This window comes from Jaculus jaculus, chromosome 7, assembly GCF_020740685.1.
Source record: "Jaculus jaculus isolate mJacJac1 chromosome 7, mJacJac1.mat.Y.cur, whole genome shotgun sequence".
NCBI classification, from domain to species: Eukaryota; Metazoa; Chordata; class Mammalia; order Rodentia; family Dipodidae; genus Jaculus; species Jaculus jaculus.
In genome coordinates, this window is record NC_059108.1 from 11,485,008 (window position 1) to 11,506,902 (window position 21,895).

At 45.7% G+C, this 21,895-nt stretch overlaps 1 protein-coding gene across 13 annotated transcripts in view; it reads left to right on the plus strand.

The window, feature by feature from the left end:
* Mtus2 (microtubule associated scaffold protein 2) overlaps positions 1 to 21,895 on the plus strand; it is a 532,186-nt gene that overhangs the window by 447,350 nt on the left and 62,941 nt on the right. The window contains exon 1 of one of the 13 annotated variants that reach the window (XM_045154639.1): positions 19,092 to 19,344. The exons of the other annotated variants lie outside the window; for them this stretch is intronic. Coding sequence (XP_045010574.1) covers positions 19,255 to 19,344 — 90 coding nt within the window. The 5' untranslated portion in view covers positions 19,092 to 19,254. Of the gene's footprint in view, positions 1 to 19,091; positions 19,345 to 21,895 lie in introns of those variants that run through there. 13 annotated transcript variants of the gene reach the window in all.

Below are 21,895 nucleotides of genomic sequence, written 5' to 3' on the forward strand. Positions count from 1 at the left end.
CTTCTCCTCCCACCCGGATCTGTAAGCTTCAAATAAATCCCTTCTTCCCCTGAACTGTGCCTGGCTTGGATGTTCATCCCAGCCACGTGAAGCTCGCTGCAGCACCAGTCCACGGACACTGTCAAATGCTGTGTGAATCGCTGGTATGCGGCATTGTCTAGGGACAAAAGGACGTTTCTGTGCACATTCAACACTGACCCAGTCTTTGTGCCACGTGTTTCTGACCTGCAGCTCGTTGAATGCACAGGTGCCAAATTCACAGATGCAGAGCTCTGAGCGTTTGTGCGTGCACCTTGTCCGGCTTCTTTGGGCTCTGCTTACTTCAGAATACAGAGTCTGTGCATGCATACTTGACTTCTCTCAACTTAGTACTGCTCTTTGCTCATGAGACCCATCATTTTGGTTATATCCCTGTGCTGGGTACCAGACGCCACCATCCTGGCCCCCTTGTGACTTTGAGGGTACCTGCTCTGCACCAATCACAGCCTGTCTCTCAGGGACTTTGCGTTGGGGATCAAAGGTTATAAGTGAGTCAAAATCTGAAAAAGAGAAAGGATCAGGTCAGACCTTAAAAATTCCATGCGTAAGCATGGGAGCGCAGAGATAACAGAGGGTCACAACCACAGCAAATGGGAGCTGCAGGAACGAGCTGAGCCGTCACCTCTGGCAGAGCCGCAAGCTTAGAACTCCCTGTTGAGAGAAGAGTGGAGGGCCCTCAGGAGCCCTTCATACTTCTGAGCCTCAGAACTGTTCTGTCTCCTGTAAGGTATTCTTGTCTCCAAGATCTGGCCTATGATAACCGGGTTTCATATATATATATATATATATATATATATATATATATATATATATATATATATATATATAAATTTCTCGCTTCTTCGTATTTCCTTCCAATAAACATTTGTAAATTGTCAACTGGGGCTAGAGAGATTGCTCAGTGGTTAAGGCACTTGTCCGCAAATCCTTAGGACTTGGGTTTGATTTCCCTAGCACCCACATAAAGTCAGATGCACAAAGTGGTTTGTTTGCAGTGGCTAGACATCTTAGTGCTCCCATTCACACACACACACACACACACACACACGTTCTCTCTCTGTCTCCTTTCAAATAAATAAACAAAATATTTTAAACTGTAAACTGTAATTTGAGAGGAAGGGAAGAGAGGGAGAAGGGTTTGATGCATGTTCTCAGCCCACCATGTTATCAATGGGAAACTTGAGCTGGTAGATGAGGAAGGCAGATTGCCCTGCTCATGATGAGTGGCCCTCAAGCAACGAAACACATGCGTAGAATGAGTGAAAAAGGCCGAGAGGAGAGTCCTTCCGCCTGCCTGCCTGTGAGCTAGGCCATCTTTTCATTACTATCTTTAGACTCTGAGGATTGAACCATTGGTTTCTCCTGAGTCTTAAGACTGGTAGCATACCATGTGCTCCCCTGGGTCGGCAGCTCACCAACTGTACATCTTGATGTTGATTTTAAGTATGTGGAAAAGTATATTCTTATATACTCTTATTCTTCACTATATATATATATACATATATATATTCTTATATACTCTATATACATATATGTGTGTGTATCTGAATATATATTCTCCAATTATATATGCATAATAGCTGGCCTACAATTCATTATATATTATATAATGCACATATCATATTGTAATACACATATATACATGGCATATTTATTGCATATTACTTACCAAATATTGTATTTCATATATTATACACATGTTATATATAGATATATATATACAGATAGATAGATAGATAGATAGATAGATAGATAGATAGATAGATAGATAGATTTGAGTTTTCCAGAGAAAACAGCCATACAGTATTTTTCTGGGGAACTTTGATGCAGCCTCTTTGTTCTATCCTCCTCTAATTAGTTTCTCATCTTCATACACACAGACACATGTTTCTCCTCCCGAGCCTCGGCCCCCGTGCTTCGTCTTCCACAGCCATTTTGAGTCTTGATTACTCCCCAGGGGGCTGCTGGACACTCCTTGATTGTGTCCTTTCCCTATTAGAACTCGCCCAGCCTCAGTCAGTCTCCGTGGGGACGGGGGAAATGGTGCGGCCCTCGCAATGAACATCAATAACCCCACCAAAGGACCTCAGCAGAATTGGGGCGGGAAGGAAAAATTATGTGTTAAACCTTTCCATTTAAAAAAAAAATCAATCAAATTTTAAAAATCTATCCACAATACAAGCAAAGATAGCTGACTCCCTGGCAGGAAATAAACCACCCCTTGTACAGCATCAGCTAGGGCTCAGGTGAAACCACAGAGCATGGAACGGGGCCAGGGAGGAAGGAAATGGAGGAACAAACACATGTGTCCATACAAAGTTTCTAACATTTTAATGAAAAAGGAAGGAAGGGGGTGAGAGAGGAAGGAAGGAAGAAAATAAGAAAGGAAGGAAGGAGAGAGGGAGGGAAGGGGAGGAAAGGAGGGAAGGAAGGAAGGAAGGAAGGAAGGAAGGAAGGAAGGAAGGAAGGAAGGAAGGAAGGAAGGAAGGAAGGGGGAGGAAAGAAGGTAAGAAAGGAAGGGAGGGAGGGAAGAAAGGAAGGAAGGAAGGAAGGAAGGGAGGGGGGGAGGGAGGGAGGGAGGGAGGGAGGGAGGGAGGGAGGGAGGGAGAGGGAGGGAGGAAGAGAGAGGGAGGGAGGGGGGAGAATGAAGGAAGGAAGGGAGGGAGGGAGGGAGGGGGAGGGAGGGGGAGAAGGAAGGAGGGAATCAGCCAGAAGTCCTCCAGGGTCACTGTGCCACCACAGTGAAGGCAGGCTCCTTGATGTGACACTCCTTATCACTTGGCTGCCTCCTCCACAGAGGTGCCTTTTCAACTTAGGGACACAGGTGGCTTTTGTAGCTCATTTTTCCCAAATTGTGTCCACCTACATGGCAAACCCATATTTATACCAACAACTGAGCCAGCAACCTGGCCCATCAGCCCTCCTGACCTAGCCCAGAAGCTTTTTCATCTTAGATCATTTGAGAATAATGAAGGAACAATTGGCTTCGCCCTTTTCTCTTGAGCATGTGGCCTTGTGGCAAGACAGAAGAAATACACAGATGTACTCTCCAAATAGCAAGATAAAGACAGGCTGGGACTGATGTTGTAAGCCAATGATCACAGGATCAGAAAAGCCTCCCCGGACTCCATCACTCCAAATGCAAGGCTGCTGGAGACTGCAGTAATGCACAGTCCTTTTCTTTTTCAAAAACGTTTGTTATTATGCCTCATAAAACCATTCTTCCTATTCACCCTTCCCAGATTAATTGTGGAACCAAAATGTTTCGAATCCTTCCCTAAACACTTCCAAGTCAAACTTCAGTTGTTTTACTCTATCAAGGAGAAGAAAAAACATAGTGCAAATTATATTTTAGATAAAAGTAAAACCATCTGGGGCTGGAGGGACGGCTTAGCAGTTAAGGTGTTTGCCTATAAAGCCAAAGGACCCAGGTTCAATTCCCCAGGACCCACGTTAGCTAGACGCACAAAAGGGCACATGTGTCTGGAGTTCGTTTGCAGTGGCCAGAGGCCCTGGCGCACCCGTTCTCTCTCTCTCCCTCTCTCTGTCAAACAGATAAATAAATGAAAATATTATAAAAACATTTATTTAAAAAGTAAAATCATCTGTTTCTACCACAGAGGAGTGATGGTGTTCTTGAGGAATTTATGACTAATTCTTTTCATTTGAATAATCAGGATTTACAAATCGCATTGTGGGGCTGGGCAGATGGCTGTGTTGGTAAATGCTTGCTGCATTAAGCATGAGAAATTAAGTTCAGATCCCGAGCACTCACAGAAAAGCTAGGTGCAGCAGCCCTCACCTATCACCCCAGATCTGGGAAGGTGGAGACAGGACGCTTCCTAGGGTTTATTGGCTACCTGGTCTCACCTAATGGGTGAGCTCCAGGTTCAGTGAGACAGTTCCTCAAAAAAAAAAAAAAGTGGAAGTAATCAAGGAAAACATCCGATGTCAGCCTCTAGCCCCCACATGTATGTATGCACACATACATGCATACATGTTCACACACACATACCCACACACATACAAACCCATGCACACACACACACATCATTGTAAGTAAACGAATCATGTTAAATGACTATGATCTAAGTATTCGCTCCTTAATTAATTTTCCCAAAGCCCACATCCAATTTTTCAACGATAAATCATATTGATAAACTTTCCTGGTGGTGGCGTTATTACACAAATCAGAGAGTGTTTAGGAAGTTGATAAGCATCGCATTCATTTCTCGTTTGTTGTAATAAAAAATCCAAATTGCACAGGCTCACTCAATAACACACACAAAAAAGGGAGAGCTTCTGAAGTTCTCTAGTTTAATCCTTCTGAGTAGAAATGACCTTTTCAGAACATTTTCACAATGATCAGGAATAAGTAGTAGGGTACATACATAATGCCCCCCCTGAGGATTTTCCTTGGAGGGGGGGCATCTCGGTTCCACTGAGGCACACCTGCAGAGCCTTGGTGTCCTGCATGTGAACTATTTCGAGCATGCAGAAAAGCACAAAGAGTGATGTGATAACGACCACGTGCTGATTTTCTAAACTTAATAAAACTTAACATCTTGCCATCTTTGCTTTAGATAATCTATTTTTAAACTTATTTATTTGCAAGAAGAGAGAGATATAAGAAATACATGCAGAGAAAATGGGCCTGCCAGGGCCTGCAGCCACTGCAAACAAACTCCAGATGCATGCATCATTTTGTTCATCTGGATTTAGGTGGGTTCTGGGGAATCGAACTCAGGTCATTAGGCTTTGCACTTAACTGCTGAGTTATCTCTCCAGCCCTAAATGCTTTTTTAAAAATTTCTTATTTATTTTTATTTAAGAGAGAGAGAGAGAAAGACCGATAGAGAGAATGGGCACACCAGGGCCTTCAGCCTCTGCAAACTAACTCGACGCATGCACCACCTTGTACATCTGGCTTACATGGGTACTGGGGAATCGAACCTGGGTCCTCTGGCTTTGCAGGCAAGCGCCTTACCTGCTAAGCCATCTTTCCAGCCCACAGATGCTTTTTTTTTTTTAAACAATGGGCCATTTCACATAAAAGTTAAACCTCTCTGTGTCCCTTCCTATGACCATACAAGTATCCCTCCCAAGCAGAGGCCTATTATAACGCCATTCCCTCATCATGATAAATAGCTGAGGTAATCAACTTAGAGAGAGAGGCTGTGTCTGGCTCATAGCTTTGGCATCTCCAGACCCTTATTGGCCCTATTGCTTCAGACCTACGTGAATGCAGTACATTATGGTGGAGATATGGGGTGACTTCATGCCAGGAAAGGAAAGAGAAGAAAGGAGGAAGTTTCCACAGTCCCCTTCAAGGGTGCACCACCGTTGACCTGAAACCTCCCACTGGGCCCTGCCTCCTTAACAACTCCACCGCATCCACAGAGGTGCTTGGTGCCTTTGAGAGCTGCTCCGGATCCGGCTTGTCTTACCTATCATTGAGTAATGAACTCCCTCAGCATCACAGCTCAGGGCATCACTGAGTGCCAGACACCTGGAAGACACTTCCCTGGCAGAAGCTGGCTGTTCCGACACAGGCTCCCTCACAGGGTGGCAGGGAGGCTGAATGTCCAAGGTTGCAGTCGGTCCTGTGAAGGCTGGATGCCCAGACAGACATGCCCTGCCCACCCATGGGCTGCCAGGCCTCCAACACTCTCTCACTGGTGGCTGGAGACTCCAGTCTCTTGCCACATCGGTCTTTTTCTACAGTAACTTGCTCCCCCACCCCCAACAGTGAGAATGGGAGCGAGCTTACCTGGAAATGTGCACTGCACTTCCTGACAACGTGTTTATACCTCTAACCACACAAATAGTCATCAGGTAACATATATATTATTTGTTTTATATAAATATTTATCATGTGATACACGTAGCATTGTATTTTGATCTATACAAATATCATACTGTATAGGTCATCTGAAATCCAGACTTAAAAGGGTCTTAAGGGGGTGGTTTGGCATGGAGCCCAGAGCCTCCTGCACTCTATCATTGAATGATAGATACCTCCAAACCATCAAACCTGGACTTTAAGTGTGTTTTATGTTGATGCCATTTTTGCTCCTTGTGTCTGATATTTTATTAAAAGGCATTTGGAGGGCTGGAGAGATGGCTTAGTGGTTAAGCGCTTGCCTGTAAAGCCTAAGGACCCCGGTTCGAGGCTCGGTTCCCCAGGTCCCACGTTAGCCAGATGCACAAGGGGGCGCACGCATCTGGAGTTCGTTTGCAGTGGCTGAAAGCCCTGGCGCGCCCATTCTGTCTCTCTCCCTCTATCTATCTGTCTTTCTCTCTGTCTGTCCTCTCAAATAAATAAATAAAAAATGAACCAAAAAAAAAAAGGCATTTGGAATACTAAACATTATTAAAAAGTAGTTAGTGGTAGAGGGCTGGAGAGATAGCTTACTGGTTAAGGTGCTTGCCTGAAAAACCTAAGGACACAGGTTTGATGCCCCAATACTCACATAAAGCCAGATGCACAAGTTGGCACATGTGTCTGGAGTTCTTTTGCAATGGCAGGAGGTCCTGGCATGTCTATACTCTCTCTCTCTCTCTCCTCAATCTGTCTCATAAATGAATAAATAAAATATTTTTAAAACTTAGTAGTGGAACATACCTGTAATGCTAGCACTTGGGAAGCTGAGGCAGAAAGATTGTGAGTTCGAGGCCAGCCTGGGTTACTTAGTGAGCTCATATCTCAGAAAACAAAGATAAACTGACTAAAGGTAATAAATTAATTGCAGTCCTTGCACGTTGATTTTCTACACTCTTATGTGTGTGTGACAGGTTGACATATACTAAGACACAGGACAACACACACGCACGCATGTGCACATACACGCACACATGTGCACACACGTTACTCATAGAATAGGGACACGCTTCCTCCCTTCTCTTCTCCACCATTCCCTCTCCCTGTTCTTTCCACTTCATTCCCACCAATCACTTTGCAGCGGCAGGATTAGCTGGTCTCTCCTTGTTATAAAAATGACCACATGCATTTACTTTCTTAGGGTTTTTCTTCCAGTGAAGATGCTCTTATTTTCATTGCTTTTGTTACTTAACCATATATTCTGGAAATTTTTCCCAATAAATTCATATAGATAAACTTCATTCCCCTTTTTAAAATATTTTATTTTTTTACAAGGAGAGAAAGGAGATTGAGAGAGAGAGAGGGAGAGAGAGAATGAGTGTGCCAGAGCCTGTAGCCATTGCAAATGAACTCCAGATGCATGTGCCACTTTGTGCATCTGGCTTTCTGTGGGCACTGGAGAACTGAGCCCAAGTCATTAGATATTGCAGGTAAATACTTTAACCACTGAACCATCTCTCCAGCCCCTTCATTCCCGTTTTTGATAGCTATCATGCTTTCCTAATGAATGAACCATAATATAACAGGGCCCTTTTCTTAGTTACTTAGGCTGGTTTTACTATTTCGCCAACTAGAGGTGTCCTGTGGTAATCTCCTAGGCTTTTCTCAGTTTGATGTAGTTAACAATCAAGATTAACTATGGTAGTAGTTATCTTGTTGGTGGGGAAAAAAAAAGTACACCTGACAAAAGTTAGCTTATTTGGCCCCCAGTCCAAGGGTGCAGTCATTCACGGTAGGACAATCAGAGCAGCAGGAGCTGGTCACTTTGTATTCACAACCAAGACAGCGGGCAGTGAGTGCTGGTGCACAGCTCATTTTCTCCGTTTTATTCCGTCCAGGATGCCAGCCCATGGTCGGTGCCACCCACAGTGAAGGTGGGTCTCCCCACCTCAATTCACCTGATCTAGTTAATTCCTCTTCGGTATTTGAGTAACCCTCTTGGCCCCCTAGGATCTAGTTACTTTCACTGCATTTCTCTGTTCAGTGATGGCAATTCTCAAGTCACTGACGGTACTTCCCACCGTGAGGTCTGGTCCATAGAGACGAGGGATCAAGGCAGCCAGGGCTATTTCACACATGTATTTTGTACCATATGAGTAGAAAATATGTCTCCTAGACACTCCTAGTGGGAGTGAATAGGCTTTAAGTGACAAATCCACTGTGGCCTTCTAATCTCTCAGCCTTAGACTCCTATCTCTACATTAGACTAAGGCATGACACTCCCCCCACTTCATTTTCTCCTGTGGGATATCCTTTTCCACATCTATTAGCCAGCCAACCTGTCAACAGAGCCCTTCCCGATTCCACAAGCTACAACATTAAACGCAAAAGTCTCTGCTTAGGAATCCTGGTCAAATTTCCTACTTCTGCCACAATCTCACACTCTTATTACCCATCCCCACCTGCGTCCCCAGATTCCATGTGCACAAATCAGAAGAGCGACTGGCTCTCCCAAAGTATAATCACCTTGTAAGACATTGTTCTTTGTAGCTGAGTAGCTGGGGGGGGGGGGGTGTGCTGTGTCTGTTTAGGTCAAGAAGCAAATGAGGAGGGTCCTGAGAACAGTCAACATCGTCTGACAGGAAGCGGCCTCGGGGAGGCCGAGGCAGTTTCTTCAAGTCATGCAAGGTGTTGCCCCAACTCTTTTCTGGGGAGAGGCCTACCAGTGTTTGCTCAATGACAGACTGAAGGCTGATTGCAGATGAACCAATGAACTTACTGGGATTCCTTTGAGAGCATGGGGAGTACTCTGTAAATAGCCCCTTTGTCTTGAGCACGGAGACCCCAAAGCAACTGTCGCATCGAAAGGTCTCATTCCAGCTTCCCCCACAGCTGCATTGATGGAGCTTTCTACCTGTTGATCTCCCACTTTCTATACACCCTCTCTGTCTCTGAGGCCGTGACACCTCATGCATCAGCTAGCACAGGGGTGCCCAAGGTCTCATGAGCGGGCCTGATGACCCTTCCCACCCCACTTCTATGAAAAAGTGCCAACAGACCCGACCTCAGGAGCCTCTCCTGCACGTCACAGTTGCTTCTGATAAAGATGGCAAGAACTGTGTGTCTCAGAGGACTGTGTCACCCAACACCGGTGAACTGGGAAGGCTGACCACTGGAGGCCACTTCCTCCGAGGTCAGCGAAGCCCCTTCCTGTTGGAGGTGGGGAGACTTCTTACTTTGTTGGCGAAGGCTTGTCAGAATTCAGGGCTTGTGTCTCCAGCTCCATCAGAGGCCTGTTGTGTGTCCCTGTCCCCCACAGAGGATTCCATTGCTTCCCGAGCCGTGTTCTCACCTGAGGGGTAGACACCCCACAAGGCCTGAGCTCAGCCTGTGCTCTCGACCTTCAGCCTGTGCCGCATGAGCTTTTGCATTTTGATTTTCAGTCATTTTGCCCTTGCAGCTGCCTGGGATAAGGATCTACTTCAAGGCACACTTAGAGGCTATCAGGGCATTTATCTGACACTTGAACTAGAAATTTGAGTTCCTGACTTTATCTTCTTTTTGGATTACTTTATCTAGTGACATCAGGAGCAAGCAGCCAATATCATTCCATTCATGGTTTTCAGAAAACAATGGAAAATATCATTTATTGTTACCTAGCCCCTAGGTTCTTGTAAGTGGTTGATTGGGACATTTCTGTGAAGATATCTTTCACTTCTCTCTAAACAGCCAGGAATGGATATCAGAGCCGCAATCATGACTAGAAATAGAATCCTCTGCTTCTTTAAAACTAATTAAATCGGAGAGTCAATTCCAGAAACCTTACATGGTAGATAACCTTACCTCTGTCTTATAAGAGCAAAACATGAGGCCGAGAGAGAGTGAGCGAGCAGCCCAAAGTCAGCCAGCCACGAGTCAGACGGAAATCTGCCCGGCTTCTGTGCTGCGACGCCTCCTGTCCTGTCTCCTCCTCCTTAGGAGAGAAGTCATGGGTCTGGCTGATGTGCAGCTCGTGGCTCGCTGGGAGCATCCTTCTCACCCAGAACGTCAGACAGACAAATGTGCTTTGCGGCTTTGCCGGCGTCGTCCCCTCTCCGCGTCTGGTTCTACCTATCAATTGTCCCATCTTGTTCTGCCGCTTGTGCCGTGAATAAACATGAATTTGAAATTCATTTCTCATGGCAGTCGCCAGCTCTTTGGCACAGAGTGCAGAGACTTGTGGGGGACACTTCTCCAGAAAATTGTGTAAATCATTAGCATAAAGGTGCAGTGCACACGCCTGTGCACTTGGAAGGTGGAGGCAGGAGGATCAGAAGTTCAAGGCCAGCCTCAGATATATATATATACATATATATATATATATACACACACATATGAAGTTTCAGGCCAGCCAGGATACATGAGAGTACATTTTCTTTCAAAAAAAAAAATCTAAAAGTAAACTAAAGAAAGAAGGGAAGAGGAAAGAAAAGAGGGAAAGAAGGAAGGAATTGTCAATGACAGGAGAAAGGGGGGAGACCTTGCATTTATAACTTTACTACATGATTGTTAGTATAAGTGAATTTTGGAAGTTTTATTTTGATGTGTCTATAAGAACATATCTAAAAATAAGGGGCTGGGAAGATGGCTTAGTGGTTAAGGCACATGCCTCCGAAGCCTAAGCCTAAGGTCCCTGGTTTGATTCTCCAGGTCCCACCTAAGCCAAATGCACATGGTGGCACATGTGTCTGGAGTTCGTTTACAGTGGCTAGAGGCCCTGGCTTTCCCATTCTCATCCTCTCTCTCTTTCTGTCTCTCTCTCTCTCTCTCTCTTTCTCTCTCTCCATTTCTGTCTCTGATAAATAAAACTAAAAAATAATAAAAATAAAAGCACACACTCCATTGTCTTAGTTTTCTAAATTCCAACTATTTTATCACAGGGGTCTATCGTTGTAGACCACTTGTTTCCATGTTACAGATGTGTTTAGTGTATTTTTCCTTCCCAGTCGTTTCTCCCCTCACTGACGCTTCTACCTGGGATATAGATAGGCATGGGTGATGTGTATCAGTGACTTCCTCCAAATGACAGCAAGGCTCACAAATGGAAAGGGACACCCATTGCCAGAAATCTCCCGGGATTCTACCCTGAATGGTTTCAGGAAGTGTTCCTTGAAAGGCCTGTTCTCAGGGGATGCTCATGAGTGTAGAGGACTGAGCAGGACTGAGACCTCGAGGGAGGGTGTGATATTTAACAGAAAACAAATGGGAGCCTCCGCGCTCTCTCTCTCGTGAGGCAGAATGTCATGTGCAAGAGCGTGCAGAATGTCGTGAAAGCACAGGGTGGGCCTCAAGGTTTCCGAGTCCAGCCCAGCGCGCTGTCCTTGCTCTGCTCCCTCCGTGTTGACGTGACAATGTGACGCTGGCCTCCTGCTTCCCGACACGACATGCTCTACCCTCTGCAACTCCAAGCTGAATTAAATCCTTTCCTTTCATAAGCTGCTTGTGGTTGAGTCTTTCGTCCCAACAATGAGAAGGTACCGGATGTAGGAGCCAACGTGTTCTTGATGTCAGGAGTCTACGACGTCACAGTTTCCTTGACCCCACGCCTCTTCTGCTTGCCTTTGAGCGCTTGTTGGGAGGTTCTAGCAGGGGAGCATGGCTACTTATGCCCTTGACCGAACACTGGTCATCCTCCATTCCGGCAAGGTCATCCTCTTTGACCAAGCACAGCTTCAGGAAGGGCGCACATGAAGTGGTGAGGGAGCAAGGGGACAAGCGCCTAGCCAGCCAGATCAGCTGAATCAACCCTCGCCATCAATGGGGTGACCGATGGCACCTCACATCCCCGTTGGCCTTTGAGAAACAATGCTAAGTCTTTATTCAGGTATGGAGGCATTTAAGGGAATCCCTGGAGTTTGCTTGGTTGTTGTTTTTGCTGGTTTGTTTTGGTGCTGGAAATTAAACCTAGGTTCTCACCTGTGCTGAGCTTTGCCCCCCACTAAGTGCCTAGAGATTTTCTTATTCAGGGGTTGCTCCTCTCCTGCCCTTACCTTGCCTTCATTTTGTAGGGCCAAATGTTCCTCCCCAGAATGAGTTCATGACTCCATCTCCCCTCCACGCACAGTGGAGCCTAGCTTCAAAAGTCCTCCCCCCACCCCAAAGAAGCAACTGTTTCCTTGTCTCCCCAGCCCAAGGCCGAGTCCTTATTCCTTCCTCGAAGAATATTTTCTGTAGGAAAGATCACTTCCTTCACAGGGCACCTCCCTCCCTCCAGGGAGTCCACAGGTGAGAACTGACAGCACACTTTGTGTGTGGAATCTAATGACCATTCCCAGCTGGAAGGAGGTGGTGCGCCCCCACCACCAAAGGACAACAGTGTCAGGAAGTGAGGAAGATCGACACACGCATGGTGGCAAAGGACACAGGGGCCACCAAGGGAGGACTCCCGTGGAGTAGAGACAGGACACTGAACATCAGAAAAGGTTAAGTGCAGTTGATCCAAACACACTGAGCATGTGAAGATAAACATATAATATTGTGTTATATTATATATTACTATAATAATTTTTGAAGAAGTAAGATAAAGCGAACAACAACCTCGACAGAAACCTCCCTGGGATTATTTATTCAAAAACAATGGCTCTTGGGCTGGAGAGATAGATGGCTTAGTGGTTAAGGCACTCGCCTGCAAAGCCAAAGGACGCAGGTTCAATTCCCCAGGACCCATGTAAGCCAGATGCACAAGGGGGCGCATGCATCTGGAGTTCGTTTGCAGTGGCTGGAAGCCCTGGCGTGCCCACTCTCTCTCTCAAATAAGTAAATAAAAATAAAATATTTAAAAAGAAAACAACAATGGCTGTTGAGTACCTGAGTTTGGATCCCCAGCTCACAAATAAAAGCCGGGAGCCATGTGTGCTTCGGGCTGCAGTGAGATGAGAGGCAAAGGCAGGAGAGTTTCCTAGAAGTTCATGGAACAGCTAGCCTGGCAAATAAAATGGCACACAATGAGCGAGTGACTGGGCATCAAAGGAGGTGTGAGGTGGACTCCACACACACACACTGTGGCATGTGTGCCTGCACATGAACACACGCACACGCACACACACACACACACGGGTTTTCCTATCTTCCTTGTAAAACATGTTTTAAGTTATTTGCCTTGCTTGCTGGGACAAAACGTTTGACCAAAAGTGCCTGATGGGAAGAGAGGGTTTATTTTGGTTTACAGACTCGAGACGAAACTCCCTGATGACAGGGGAATGTGTAGAGGTTACACATCACTTCCTGGCCAACATCATGTGGACAACAGCAGCAGGAGAGTGTGCCAAACACTGGCAAGGGGAAGCTGGCTATAATGCCCAACAACACATCTCCTCTGGGAGGCTCCTATTCCCAAATTACTGCCATCTGGGGACCTGACATTCAGAACCACACGAGTTTATGGGGGGCCACCTGATTCAAGCCAGCACAAAGGAGGACCAGCATTTAGATCTCTAGAACCCGCATAAATACCAAGCACGTGTGGCAGTGCCCCTGTAATTCCCAGCCCTTCAGAGGTGGAGACGGGGGATCCCTAGGCAAGCCAGGTCATCACTGAGCTCTGGGTTCAAGTGAGAGACCCAGCCTTGGTAGATAAAAGGGGGAGTGATCAAGGAATTCACCTCACACCAAGAGCTGTCCTCCACATGCCCACACGCACGCACACCACACATGCAGACGCACAAAAGCATAAAAATGTTACCTTTTTTTGAGACAAAAATCTCACACTATATTCATTACTCATTATTATAACCCAATACCTGACATGAAGCAACTTAGGGAAGGAAAGGGGTTGTGTGTGTGTTTCCCAGTTTACAGTTTTGAGGGCATACAATCAATCCATCATGATGGGGAAGGAACAGCAGCAGGAGCAGCTCTGGGATATTAGAATGAAGTATTTCCCATGGAGGAAGAACGCCCAGAGCATCCATGAGACTTAACAGCTCAAATGGGCCCCACTGCACAAAAGAGCAGGGCCCTTTATGTCACTTACGGGGAGCTTTCTGAGTTGTGTGCATAGCATGGGCTTTCTCACACATACTCTGTTACATACAGTTCCATACACAGCTTCATGCATCACATGTCTCATTAGTGTCAGTGGTTCAGGGACAGAGGCACAGCTCCACACACCCACCTCCTAAAAGTCTGAGGATTTCCATTGATTTTACAGAGACCTCAGCTCAGGCCAAGCCGGGGATTTCTGGCTTCACTGCAGAAAAGCATTTCAGCGCTAGTCAGTGTGAAGCACAGCTGGAGGTTTAATAAGGATATTTTCATATGGACTTGAACCATGACAGTTAGGAGGAAGAAAGACACTTAGGAAGTGAGACACACCCCAAGAGTATGCAGAGTTTGGGTGTGGGCTTTTCTGAGAGAGAGTTTCATGGAGGAAAAAAAAAAATAAGACAAGCCAGGCGTGGTGGCACATGCCTTTAATCTCAGCACTCAAGAGGCAAAGGTAGGAGGATCCCCGTGAATTCAAGGCCAGCCTGAAACTACATAGTGAATTCCAGGTCAGCCTGAGCTACAGCAAGACCCTACCTCAAAAAACAAACAAACAAAGACATGCTGAAATGTGTGTGTGGGCTTCTCAAGGGGGAATTGCAATTAACTGTCTTAGATTTAGCCATATATACCATTTTGGTGGCTCTCAAATGACATCTCACAAGGTTGCTAGGAAACCTTTTCTTTCCTCTTTCCCTTTTTGATAAGTGAAATTATAGAGTGGCTTCAGAGGTGCATTGGATGGGCTTATAAACAAAATAAAACTATGATTTGCTAGGGTTACCCAAAGGGTTTAGAATATATCCTTTGACTCTAAAGGTGGTTTCTGGGGGAAAAAAAAAAATCCCAGGAAAGTTTACATTTACAGGTGGGAAGGGAGAAAGGCCTTAGACAATAGTGCCAGGATTCTTGCTTCTTTGCTGGAAAAGGCTTCAACTAGACTCAAAAGTAAAGGACTTGTTTCTTTCATGTTCCCTTAACTTGCCCTCTTTCTGCCCCGCTGAACTGAGTTCCTAAGTGTCCACCTAGGGGTGTGCATTTTAGCGGTATAGTAAGCTCCAGGTCACCTGCTGAACCTCTGCACTCAAACCAGTGGCCAGACGCAGTCAGCCTCGGCTGGAGACTCTCTCTCCATCCCACTGATTTCATACACTAATTTTTCAGCCTATGTACTAGGCACCTTTGGACCTCACTCTCCACCTGCTTCTCCTGTCTCACCTGAGAAATACAGACTTACGTTGACCCAAATATCATTTTCTACATGGAAATGGTTTCATGAAGATTTTATAGTCACCGAACAAAAGCGGGCCATGAGTGCATTACTGGAAACATCGGCTAGGTGGTTTACGATAAAATGGAGAAATCCCTGCTGTGGGTTGACATTTGAACTTTTCGGATGGTGGGCTCCAGTGGTGTGTTAAGTTAGTGTATTCCGGAAGGTCTCCTATGATAGTCACCAGGATGTTAGGTCAAAGACAGAGATGAACAACGAGTGCCTATGAAGGGGGCTAAAAATAGACCAAGGGAATTTGGCTCTGAGGTCTGCAGCATACTAACTCTGCACAGCCACCAAGTTCTAATCAATCAGCCTTGTCGAGCCTTTTTTTTTTTTTTAAATTTCACTTCACTTTATTTAAATGAAAGAAGAGAGAGAGAGAAAATAGATGCACCAGGGCCTCCAGCTGCTGCAAAGAAACTCCAGATGCCTGTGCCACTTTGTGCATCTGCCTTTATGTAGGTACTGGGGAATCAAACCCGGATTTGTTTGTTTTTTCTTAACGTCTTGAACATGGGAGCAGCTGTGTTTCTTTCTTCTGATCATGCTGATATGAGGATTTAGAGTGTCTCTGAGAGCATCAGAGCCTTTCTGGGCTCTTGGTTGGGCAGTAACTCGGGAGTGAAGGTGCTGGAAGCTCACGGCCCCACACAACTTCCAGTCAATGAACTCGACGTTTTTGTCTTATCAAATTGCTGAATGACATTTATAGACTAGAGAGGGTTATGTTGAGAAAGATTTTGTTTCAGAGCCTATAGAGATAGAGTTTGTAGACCTTAAGAGAAGGAAAGACTACAGAGCACCTGTGCAGGAGGGATTTTCAAGAAATAGGAAAGCACCCTCCTAGAGACCCTGAGGTCATTTACGGGATTGCCTGGAAGGGGGCTGAGCTGGTTAGTCCAGCCCCAACACCAAGTGCCTAGGTGCCACCAGATTTTCAGGAAAGGGAGTAATCTCTCTGCATTCCATAGATAAGACCAGGCCCCGCGCCGTGTGTTGAGACAGTATTCACCTTCTCCCTGGAGAAGACGAGAGAGAAGAATTAAAACCAGATTCAAAGCTGGGCATGGTGGCACATGCCTTTCATCCCAGCACTCGGGTGGCTGACTTAGGAGGATCACCATGAGTTCAAGGGTAACCTGAGACTGCATAGAGCGAGACTACACCTCAAAATAAATAAATAAATAAAGAGATTCAAGGCTGGAGAGATAACTCAGAGATTAAAGGCACTTGCTTGCGAAGCTTGGTGACCTGTGTCCAGTGCACAAAGTGGGACATTTGTCTGGAATTTTTATGGTGACAAGAGGTCCTGGCACACCCATTTTCTCTCTCTCCCTCTTTCTTTCCGTTTCTCTCAAGTAAATGAATAAAATGTTTAAATAAAAAAACAGATTCACCCTTACAAGCTCAAGGGCATTCTTTGCTTTTATTTTTTTTGCAGGGGACTTGTACCCCTAAACTATCTCAGTGCCAGTTCACAGTAGCTAGTTTGTTTTACATATAATAATGTCTTCAAGATCTCACCCATGTTGTACCATTTCCTCCCTTTAGGGTTCAATGGTAGACTGCTTGCCTACCATGCAAGAGGCCTTGAAATTTTCAGCCTATGTGCTAGGCACTTTTGGACCTCACTCTCCACCTGCTTCTCCTACCTCACCATAGCCTGAGAAATACGAATCTATGTTGACCCGAATATCATTTTCTGCATGGAAATGGTTTCATGAAGTTTTTTATAGTCACCAAACAAAAGCGGGTCAAAAGTCTAAGGCCCAGGTTCATTCTGAAGGTGCTGTGTGTAATCCCTGTCTCTGAGAGGCCAGTTCACTCCCGTCTTCACAGGACAAGAGCCAGCTCTGTTCCCACACCATTCATCCTGGATAGCGCATTATCCTCACTACCCCCCACCCCCGGTACATTTCATTTTAAAGCAAACCAAACAATAAGTATTACAATTATAAAATATGCTGGAAAGATACTTTAAGAAGTGGAGATGCGCCCATCTTTCCTGTTTCCCATTCTTCGAGGGTTTCCATTGGCTGTAGTTATAGTGTGTGTGTCTAAAGCTTCATTTCAAACACATACAAACGTGTGCACATACATATTTTTCTTAGATAGGGGCTCACTATGTGGCCCAGGCTAGCCAACAACTCATGCTTGATCCCCCTGCCTCAGCCTCCCCAGTGCAGAATTTGCCAGTATATGCTGTCACTCCCGGGAAACATGTGCCATGTTTTGGTAGTGTACCTTGTCATCAACGGTAGGGTTTGGGGAACTGGGGAGTTTCCCACTTTTATGCTTACAAATGATGCTGAGTATCCCTGCTTATTGATCTGAGTACTGCTGTGGGATAGAAGAGTCAGGCATGTGTCTATTTACCAACTTGATCGGTGCGATGGTTCATATGGATAGCCATCTTGACAGGATCTAGGGTCACCTGTCAGGGGTTATGTAGGTTAGGGTAGCCTCTGGACACACCTGTGAGGAATTATCTGGAGGAGGTGAACTGAGATGGGGAGACCCTTGTTAACTATGGGTGGCACCATCTCATGGGGAGGGCCCCAGGTTGGATAAAAAGGAAAGCACTGGCCCTCATCTTCCTCACTGTCTCTGGGGGCTGTAACCAGCTGCCTCAAGCACCTGCAACTCCATGCCTTCTCCAGCATCACGGACTGGAACCTGGAGCCATGAGCTGAAATAAACCCATCCACCTTTGAACTGATTTTTTTTTTTTTTTTTTTTGGTCAGGTAGTTTGTCTCAGCAATGAGACTGTAACTGGTACAACAGGCACAGCCAAATTGTCTCCGTAAGGATTACTACCCCCCCCCCCCACACACACTTTGTTAGCTTTCAAGAAAAATGTGCTTATTCTTCGAAGCTTAGAGCAAACATTCCAGTTTGTTCTTATTTATCCTCTCTGCATGTAAATGTATACAGCCTATAATAACTAATTAAAATCTGCTGGAAATTTTCATTTAAGTTAATAAATTCACTTAGCTTCAGCAGATATTGTCTGCATATAGCCTTGGGCAAATTTAGTGGGTAAAAATAAATGTAATTTTATATTTTTTGCTGATGATGTTTTAAGGTTTTTTTTCCTCTAAAAGTTAAGCTTGTAAATCTTTTACTTTCAGACTTCATAAATATATTTTCAAATACCAAATCTTTGTATTATTTTCTCTACTGAAGAAAACTTTTGCTTCTCCCCTCTCCCCCTTTCTCTTCTTAATCTTGAGGAATTACAAATTGCCAAGGAAGATCAAGTCCTCTCAGATTGTAGGCTCATTTGTTTAGGAGAAACAGCTGCCCTAAATCCCAATATTAAGTATTCATTTAACCCACCTGAACGGTGTGTGTATGTCAGCCTAGGCAAGCAATTTCATAATGATATTTCAGACGTAAAGATTTCATCAACTAAGCCAACGCCCCCCCCCCGCAAAAATTATCTATACCATGCCCATTTGCAAATGAGTGATCCTTATTGACTGTGCTCGGCTAGTAGGCCATAAGGGAGAGAGGCCTTACCATCACGTCCATAAATATGTTTACTTATTAAGGAAACAGAAAAACCAACCCAGGGATGGGAGCTGAAGTCAGCGGGCCTCAGCCATAGGTGGTCGCCGGGCGGGTCCGGGCTCTGCTTTTGTAGCGCGCGCTCCCCGGGGCGAGCGCCGACTGCGAGGTGCGGGCAGGGCGGGGACCGATGCTGCGGGGTGCGGGGTTGGGGGGTCCCCGGTGCCGGCCAGGCTGTCTCCTCGCGGAGATCCGTTGCCAAACTGCTCTGTTGTTGTTGTTGGGCGACCATCCATTTGCCACATCCAGAGGATTTCCAGGGGCAAAGTGACCCCTCCCCTGCCTCCCTTCCTCCCTTCCTCCCGCCCCCTCCCCCTCCCCGCCGCAGAATCTGAAAGCTGCCGCCCCGCCCTCCTCCTCCTCCTCCTCCTCCTCCTCCCCCCATTGCTCGGGCTCCCCGGGGTTTCTGGAAGTTATTAGGAGAAATGAGGTAGCCGAGGAGCGAGAGACCACATGGAAGTTGTGACAGCTCCCAGCGGCGCGCCCCTCTGGATGCCAGCGCCTGGGCTCGGGGACTGCCGCTGAATGCAAAGAGGTGCCCTTGCCAACCTGCCTGCCGGGATGGGCCATTGCTGCTGCAAGCCTTATAACTGCCTTCAGTGCCTGGACCACACGGTACTTGTGCCCTTCCTCCTCTTCCTCCTCCTCCTCTTGCAAGCCCCCTCCTCCTCTGCCCGGGCCGAGCCACCCGCCTCTGTCCCCGCGCCCGCCTCCCTCGCCGGCGGGTGCGCTTTGTTGGTGTGCCCGCGGCTCCTGCGCTCGCCCGCTCACTCGTCCCCAGTGTGCCCAACTGTGACTGGTGCTCGGGAAGCCTTTGCGCTCCCGGTCCTCCGCAGTGCCTTACATAATGCTGGATCCCTGCAGTCTCCGATGGAGCTGTTGCATTTATTTTTAATTTTATTTTCTGAAACAGTGGCAACATCTTGAAGGCCAAACTGCCAGGAGATCCTAGGAATATTTTTAATGCATTTTATTGTACCTGCAAACCCCAAGACATTCCGGTAGGGGGGGTGTCGATCAGATAGGCACTTTTTTTTTTTTTAAATCTCCATCTCCAAGCTCCAACTTTGAAAGTTTACCACTGTTTTTGAAAAGCTCAGCATCCAGTCTTGTAATGTAGATTTCCCATGTCAAAGAAAGCTTAAGGGGGGGGCCTAGTTATCCCCTCTATACTTCGTCCCTCACAGAGGGGTAACAGAGGTGAAAACTTACTGAGCCACGGACCCTGTGGATGTGTCCAAGTACTCTAGAAGGAAAATTCACAGCCCGGAATTGAAGATAGAGTAAGAGTGAGAATTGACATGGCAATGTTGGAGCCTTTCTTTGCGTTTGACCCTTGTCTGCAGCGTGAGTTTATGGGGGGACTAGGGTACGCTTTTAATTTCATCACTCAGTAACCATTGCCAAGCACTCTTATCTCTATGATAGATTTTATTATCATGTACATTCCAATTTCTCAAAGATGCATGAAATAGGATCTCACTGGGGGCTGAAATTGCTTCTTTTCTACCCATGCGGGCACCAGCTTGCTAGATAGCTCGAGGTATAGTACGTGACCAGGTGAAGGAAAATATATGGCTCCATTCAAGACTCATTACAAGGCAGACACTGGGGAACATCTTCTATCAGTTTTGTTTATGAACCCTGACCCAATGTGGGCTCACACAGCAATCGCCTCGCAAAATTAAACTGATCACTTAAAACTCAGTACCTTTGTTTCCAAACAAATGTTTCAGTGAGGTTGGCTCTCACTAGGTTGGGTCTGAACAACAACAACAAAAAAATTGTACACACACATTTGTGTGCATTTAACTAATAGAAAATGAAGACACTTGTATTCAATCACTTTCAAAAATATATTTAATTTTTATTTATTTATTTGAGACGGGGGAGAGATAGAGAGAGAATATGGGTGTGCCAGGACCTCCAGCCACTGCAAACGAAGTCCAGATGTGTGTGCCACCTTGTATATCTGCCTTATGTGGGGCCTGGGGAATTGGATCTGGGTCCTTTAGCTTTGCAGACAAGTACCTTAACTGCTAAGCCATCTCTGCAGCCGTCAATCCCTATTTTTTTTTTTTAATAGAAGGATTCCACAAAGGAATCAAAGGGAGTTTTATAATAATTGTTTGGTAAACACGCAAGGTCTCCCACAAGCACTGTGGTGTTGGAAGGTTCATGTTCCTAAGCTCTGATATGAAAGTTCTGTAAGTAAAGCCCAACACAGTGATGGTGCCTTACGTCCCAGCTCCTAGAGAGGGTGAGGTGGAAGGATTAAAGGTTCAAGGTCAGCAACAGCAACATAATCAGACCCTGTCTCAAAATATATATGAATATTTTTTTTAATAGAGGCTGTAATATGTACGCCTTTTTGTTGGAGAATCCTGAAGTCCTTCTGTCTCTGTGTGCTTTCAGATCAAGGTGCTGAAACTAATTGTCCCTGGATCACCCTGGCATTTAGAGATTTGGGGAAATATGTTATCCTTTTCTCTAGAGGTGCAGCAATGAGGCAGCTTCCATAGGTTTTAAGTTTGCAACCCCAAACAGTGTATATTACTCCTTACTGATAACAGTTTACAACTTAAACTGCATTCATGAACATGCTCATTGGGCTTAGGTCTAGCATTCTTGATTGGCTTTGCCGTATTTCAGAAAAGTATTCCCATTTCATGTCTGTCTGATAGGTAGGTATTTACAGGTGTTCTTTGAGAGAGGTGGGGACTTTCTTTTTGAAACTAAAGACAGGAAACATTTTACTACTTGCCTGATTTTCATGGTCACTGCACAGGCAGCAAGCCTTTCGAATCTCTCACTTATTCCATAGTTACCTGTGGGCCGGGCATCCAACTCTGCCCCACGTGAGGCATCAGAGCACCTGACGGGTGCTGTCTCCAAATTTGCTCTCACAACCCAGTATCATCATCATTGGAAAAGTGTTTTTTAAAAACAATGCTGTGATAAAAGTCATGATAAAGTTTTTCTTTATCACTTTAAGTCAACTCGTCTCTAAAATTAACCTTTCCTCTGCACATAGTATGAACACAAGAGGAACTGATCTTGAGAATTTTGTTTTGGTTTGACCATAGTGTACAAAAGGTATTCAAGTAGTTTCTGAGATGGACTTAAAAATAAACATATGGAAATGTTTCCTTGGCATCAGAACCTA